We start from the raw sequence: 6,508 nt of genomic DNA on the forward strand, positions 1-6,508 counted from the left end.
GGTGGAGACTCAAAGCGTTTCACGGGTAATGCACGCAGGGGTGTCTGGTCAGAGAGAACCAGCTGGCGTGTGCACAGTAGGGAGAAGAGACCCCGCTGCAGCAGAGGCGCTCACTGCCGTGGGCTGTTCTGGGTGGGGGTGACTCGTGCCGCAGGGGCCAGGGTGGGGCACTTTGTTCAGCTTTCTCTGCACCTGTACCGGCCGTGTGCGCGTGTGCATGAGCGTGTGTGGGGACGCGAGCGGGGCCGGGAGCCGGGCTGTGTGCAGGAGGACAAGCGTTGGTCGGGAATGTGGGGCGGAGACGCCGGGGGGCCGCCGGTGGGGCGACTGGTGAGAACGAGCACCGTGCCTGACGCGCGCTGCGCTCTTGTGCTGACCCTGTGCTTTCATTTTCTCCAAAAGAGGCTCCGACCTGAACAACTTCGGCGCAGTGCCACAGCAGAAGAAGCTGCAGGAAGAGCTTTCCGCCTTGTCGGCCACGGAGGACGCTCTGGATGAGCTGATCAAGGACTGCGCCCAGCAGCTGTTTGAGCTGACAGATGACAAAGAAAACGAGCGATATCCTTTGACCGCCTTGTTGCACCCGCCTCTTCTCAAAGCGGCTGTTCGGCCGCGCGCGGGGCATCGGCGGAGCTCGCCGCGTGGGCCAGGCGTGCACAAGGGGCTCCGAGCGCGGTGCCCCAGCCTATGAAACCAAGCTAGTGCGGCACGCGCCTGCCTTTCCTAGCCTGAGCGCGGTACGGCGTAAGGTGCTGTCAGCGTTGGTGGAAGCCTGTCGCGCCAACTTGCAGACCAAAATATTTCTGAAACAAAGAATCGTCATTGAGACGTGCACTTCTCGGGCTTTAGGCCGGGTGTCCACTCGCCCCGCGGCCCGGTGTCTTGTCCGGCAGGGAGGCCTCTCCCAGGCCTGCCCCCTGCCGCTGCGGTGTGCGGTGACCGCCCCGAGCTGTCTCAGCCAGAGCTGCTCTCTGCGCAGTTCCGCGGGAAGAGAGTGCTGCTCGCGGGTGCTGCACAGGAAAGCCGGAGCCCGGCCAGCGCGACAGCTGGCTCAGCGCAGACAAGGCCCAACGAGGCGCCCGCTTGGCCGGGCTAGAAAGGCGCCGGCTGGCGAACTCCACCAGTGTGGTAGGAGCTGGCACTGGGCGGCGTAGTCCTTGAGTTCCTCTTTCCACAGATGGTAGGGACTCACCGGCGCTGGAGTGCCCCTCAGGGGGAAGGCGGCGGAGGGGCCTGAGTGCCTTCCTGGTAGGGGCTGGGCTTCGGACCTTGGTAACGTCTTTCTCCAGAAATGCTGGCTGCACAGCAGTTCAGTTTGGGTGTAAATGTTGTGACACTTCATAAAACCTTAAAAGGTTTATGATACAGTGCATGTGAAATAACTTGCTCCTGACTTGCCTCCGTGGGCTAAGAGAGCAGCCACTGCCAGTAGGAGCCTTGACTGCGTCTTACGTTGGCGTACGTGACGTACCAGGACATCCACAGCATCCAGGCCTTCCACGAGCAGATCGTCATTGCGGTGAAGGCTCCGGAGGAGACCAGACTGGATGTCCCTGCTCCCAGAGAAGTAGGCGCCCTGCACTCGGCCGCTGGGGCGGGGCGCGGGAGGGCAGGCTCGCTTCCTGCGGGCGCGGCCTCTTTGTGGCCGAATGGACGGTGTCCTGCACACGGCCACTGCCCGGGGGTTGGCGCTGGGGGCGGCTGCCCCGTCACAGGTGAGGGCCCGGCCATTAGAGGGGTCATTAACTTGGTCAGCGCTCACACAGTGAGTGCCGCGGTAAGGTCCGGGGCTTTTCATCGGCCACTTGGATCACGGTTTCTTGTGACGTTTCCTTTGCAAGATGCGATATGGGCCACGCCGTGAGCCAGCGCTTCGCAGGGTCTGAGCACCCGAGGGCGCCAGAGCCTCAGGACAAAGGGTTTAGGTCCCTTTGTCCTCGCTCGCTCGGGGTTTGAAGCTGCTGTACAGATTCCCCTGGGGGTCGGCTCTGAGTCGGGAAAGCTGAGCCTCTGCGTACCTGCGCGCGCACGGAGCTTCAGAGGTCAAGTAGCTGAACGCGAATTGGCCCTGGTTCACCGTGTCGAAGCGGAGCGTGGTTCTCTGGGCTGTGGTCGAGGGAGGCGATTGGGATTTCGCCGGCTAAAATCGCCGGGGCCTTCGCGTCTGTGTGAGGGCAGACGGCGCAGGGCCGGCCTCTCATGCCGGTCTCCGTGTCCAGGACTCCATCACGGTGCACATCCGGAGCACCAAGGGGCCCATCGACGTGTACCTGTGCGAGGTGGAGCAGGGCCCGCCGGGCACTAAGGCGGCCAGCGCGGCCCCAGAGAGCCGGCGCACCGCACAGCCCGAGGAAGGTAAACGGCCGGTTGTGGCTGGGGACACTCGGGGCTGTGGGGGGTCACGCCCTTTCTTTATAAGCGCGTAAGACCTTGCGGACATTCTCGGTTTTCCTAGTTACAAAAACTTGAAAGAAAAGTTCTTACGGTCGTTTTCACTGTCCTTGGGAACATTCTCACAGCTGTACGTTAACCCCCCCAGAGGTCAGTCAGCTGAGTGGCCGCTGGTCCGCGCTGGCCCCCGTGTGCTGCTGTGGGGGGAGGGGTGGCTCTCGGGCGCGTGCGACCCACGGGCCGCCGGGACCCAGCGAAGCACAAGCCCGCACCCCTCCACGAGCCCAGCTCTTGCCCCAGAATCTGCCGTTTCTTGACCAAGGATTTGTGACTCAAGCTCATGAATTGCTGCCCATCTGCCTTTTCACCTCCGCTAAGGAGACTGTCTGTCACTTTCAGGAGATGCACAGCACAGTGAGGAGCTGCTTGAAGTGAGCGACTGACCGCCGAGCTGGAGCGCCGCTCCGTGGAGCGGCCCCTGCAGTGCGCCCCCGCGCCCGTCGCCCTGGGCTGTGGCGGTCCCAGAGTCGCGCACGGAGGCCCGCCCCCCACTAGGTTCCTAGGTAGTTACGGTTGCTGCGTTCAAAACGACCTTTTTGTGACTCCAGCGCTCGTCGGCGAGCGAGACGTTTGCCTGCTGAAGGACCTTCGCCGCGAGGCGCCGCCGACCGGCACGGGCCGAGTGGACGGGGCTTCGCAGCCGCCGGCCTGTCCTGCGGGCAGCACCTCAGCGTCACGGTAGAAGTTGCCTTACACGCTCCAGGCTGCCTCGCGCCCCAGCGGCGGGCACCGGCGCGAGGTGTCTGAACCCCTCACAGTTTGAGTGACCGTCCGCCCCGTGAAGCCGAGATGACATACGTGTGGAGAGGGACGGGCGAATTCTCGAGTGTCTGGCTGGCTGGGCTCCGGGGTGAGAGAAGCGTCTCTCCGGCTTCCCGTGTCCTGGACGTGCTGTGCATTTGTGTTTCGTGGGTTTCGTTGCTGCGTCCGAGGCCCCCCGCTGCACCTCCAGCCCCCTCGGCTCCGGCTCTGCACCGGCAGGGCCCTGCCCGGGCCTCGTGGGGCGAGTGCGGAAATGCCACCGCCTCGCGGCTTCGCGCACTGCGAGACACGCGTCCACTGTGCGAAGACGATGTTCGCACCTTGGCGGGCAGGTTTTGGGTGCAGCTCCACGCCCCGTCAGAGGGCTCCCTGGTGACACGTTTCGCCCCTGCCCTCTCCGGTTCCAGCCCCACGTTTCCCAGTCCCCGGCTCTTTCTACCTCATTTTGTGAGTCATCTACCACTCTGTGCCTCCGTTTACACCGTAGTTTACCATTAGACTGTGAGCTCCTTGAGGGACTTCGTCTTAATCATTGTTCTGCCCAGCGCCTTGCACCACGCCTGGCACGTTAAAAAGTGCTTAATAAATGTTTGAACAAACCTGCACGTGTCGGTGAGTCGCGGTTAGGCTGGCCAGAGCGCTTGTGCGGTTTATCAGAGAGGGTTCTCGTAGCCTCAGATTTTCGTTTCAAACCTATCTTGCTTTCAGAGAATTTCAGACAACTTGAAGTGAAAGCCGTGTATGAAAAGATTTAAAATAGGAATCAAAATCTGTAATCTGAAATACATTTCAGGCTCAGATACCACTGAGCCCAGGGCACTCGCTAGTCTGGCCCTCCCTGAGCACCGGCCATCCCCGGTCCCTGGGCCACGCCCCTCCTGTGGATGGACAGCCTGGCCCCGGTCCTCATGGGCAGGGCTGGGCTGCAGACAAGCTTTGCAGGTGACTGCTAGCGACGACAACCCAGAGCTGGGTGAGTCCATCTCATGCGGGGGAGGGGGGGGCGAGCAGGAGAGGCCTGTGGACACCTGCAGTTAGGGGAAACAAGGGCAAGCCTTTCTTGGGGGATGGCGCTGGGGGGAAGGGGAGAAGGTGGTGCCCTAACTTCCAACAAAGGGCGAGCTGCCTGCAGAGACTCAGCTTCTGAGGGGCGCGGAAGTGAGATGAGGTCTCTGGCACGTCACAGACGCTGGCATCCGGATCTTCCCACCAGAGCCCCGGCGACCGTGCAGGTGCTGAAGGCCACGTGGTCAGAACGAGTCCAAGCACCGCCGTGCCCACTGTAACTGCCCGTCAGACAACTGCAGGCGGAAGGCCGCATCCTCCCATGAGCCAGTTCAGCTCCCCCGCTTGCCACTGCCTGGCACGCCCTGGGCCCACCCAGCCTGGCCTCGCTGCTGACCCGCCAGGCTGGCTGGCGGTTCTGAGTGCAGGCCGGCTGGCTGCTGTCAGCACTCAGGCGTCAGGTGGGCCGCGGCCGAAGACGGTGGAGAGGAGCAGAGCCAGGCAGAAACAAAGGGAGGCTTTTCAGCTGTGCTGGCTTCCGGTTGCGATCAGGGTGACGCTCCTCTCTGCTGCCTCCCCGTCACCTGTCCACAGGGAGACAGCGGTTCTCTGAGGGTGTTGGAAAAAAAGAATGGGACACTGTCCCATTGGGGTTTCTTTGCTCTGGAACCCATTTTCCGCTGTGGAAATACATGACCCCCTGCCTGTTGGTGTGGGTGGTCCTCGGCTGTGGCAACTTCATTCCTAGGGCACCTCTGCAGAAATGGCCAGGTGTGGGGATCGTCACGCACTGCTGGCCCATGGAGGTGGGGAGGGCGGGGAGCCAGGGCACCGTGTGGCACAGTGCCCACAGCATCATCGCCTGCCCAGATGCCACTCGTGTTGGTGTTGAGAAACGAGTCATGCCAGGTCCAGAGGCAGGTGTGTGGGCGTGTGGGTGTGTGTGTGGGGTGTCTGGGGTGGGTGTATATATGTCGTGTGTGTGGGTGTGGGGGGGTGTCGGGTGGGTGTATGTCGTGTGTGTGGAGTGTGGGGCCGTGTGTGGTATAGGTGTGTGGGTGCGGGGGTGTATGTGGGTGTGGTGGGTGGGTGTGAGTGTGGGGTGGGTGCGTGCGTATGGGTGTGCACTCCCCAGCCCCTCCATCCCATCTAAAGCTGTGACTCCACCTAGCTTTGCTAATGGAGATACTTAGACCTGTCCCAGACGGCTGTGTGCCAGTTACTACCGGAAAGAGCCGAAACCCTCTGCATTTAGCACCTTGTTAGTGAGGAATCAGTTCAGCTGCAAGTCACAAAAAACCCCAAGTAACTGACTAAAAAACACACGATTATTCCTCACATCTAGAACTCCATCTGGGTGGTGAGTGGGGCTGTCCACGGCGCAGGGACCGAGGCTCCTTCCAGAAGGCTTCACGCTCTGCTCCCATTCCCAGGTCATGTCCAGTCTGGAGAGCCTCGAGCCCAGCCTCTGTCTCCATACTGGCCAGCAGGAGGCTGAAGGAGGAGGCGGCACACTTCCCCTGGGACAGACCCCACCAGTTGTGCACCTCATTTTAATTCACCTTTGGCTGCAAGTCGGCCCTTAGAGATCTTTGCAGGGACAGCAGCTGAAGGTGTCCTGCTGCTGCTGAGGAAGGAGAATGTGGCGAGGTGGACATCACTAGCCTCCACCCAGAGCCGGCTCTCCTCCCCTGTGGGCACAGGGTGGTGGTCCTCGTAGTGCCCGCACAGGGCAGGCCCACGTGCGGTGCGAGGGAGACCCAGGAGGACTGGACTGTCCAGCTGAGGGGCCGGCGTCCTGCAACCGGCCCCCTGTTTGTGCTGCATGATGCTGGCGCCCCTGGATCCCGCGCGGTGGGGACAGAGCCCAGCGCCGGGCGCGGCGCGGCGCGTCCCGGGTTACTTGGCGCTCGCGAGTAGCCTCAGCATGACCGAGCCCACCCTCACGAGCGTGTGTGGGGAACCGGCTTTCGCTGCCACAGGTCCGCGAGTGAGAGGGTCGTGCAGCCCACACACCTCACACCCAGCCGCCACCTTTGCGGCCTCGCGTCAGCCTGCGGCTCCCCGCGCCTGCCGGCGGCCTGAGCCCAGCGCGAGGCGGCGCTCGCCCCCTGGTGGAGGACCGAGCCGCTCGCGCGCGCGTCGCTGGCTCCCACAGAAGGTCTGACTGGGAAAGATGAGGACAGAGCCGCGGAGGATAAAGTGAGTCCGCGCCCATCGCTCCGCGGGGAACGCCAAGCAGTTGTGTGGGGCTTGTTGTTCTTTTTTTTTTTTTTAGGATTTATTTATT

The 6,508-nt window shown here is 62.5% G+C and overlaps 1 protein-coding gene across 1 annotated transcript in view; it reads left to right on the top strand.

Annotated features, from left to right (window-relative positions):
* The window catches only part of E2F6 (E2F transcription factor 6), a 6,071-nt gene extending 2,263 nt beyond the window's left edge, over positions 1 to 3,808 (top strand). Inside the window, exons 3-6 of the mRNA XM_012727667.1 lie at positions 403 to 558; positions 1,453 to 1,567; positions 2,220 to 2,355; positions 2,791 to 3,808. Coding sequence (XP_012583121.1) covers positions 403 to 558; positions 1,453 to 1,567; positions 2,220 to 2,355; positions 2,791 to 2,834 — 451 coding nt within the window. The 3' untranslated portion in view covers positions 2,835 to 3,808. The remainder of the gene's footprint in view (positions 1 to 402; positions 559 to 1,452; positions 1,568 to 2,219; positions 2,356 to 2,790) is intronic.
* Positions 3,809 to 6,508: the final 2,700 nt, after the last annotated feature.

This window comes from Condylura cristata, unplaced genomic scaffold (genome assembly GCF_000260355.1).
Source record: "Condylura cristata isolate star-nosed mole 26May11 unplaced genomic scaffold, ConCri1.0 scaffold00020, whole genome shotgun sequence".
Classification (NCBI taxonomy): domain Eukaryota; kingdom Metazoa; phylum Chordata; class Mammalia; order Eulipotyphla; family Talpidae; genus Condylura; species Condylura cristata.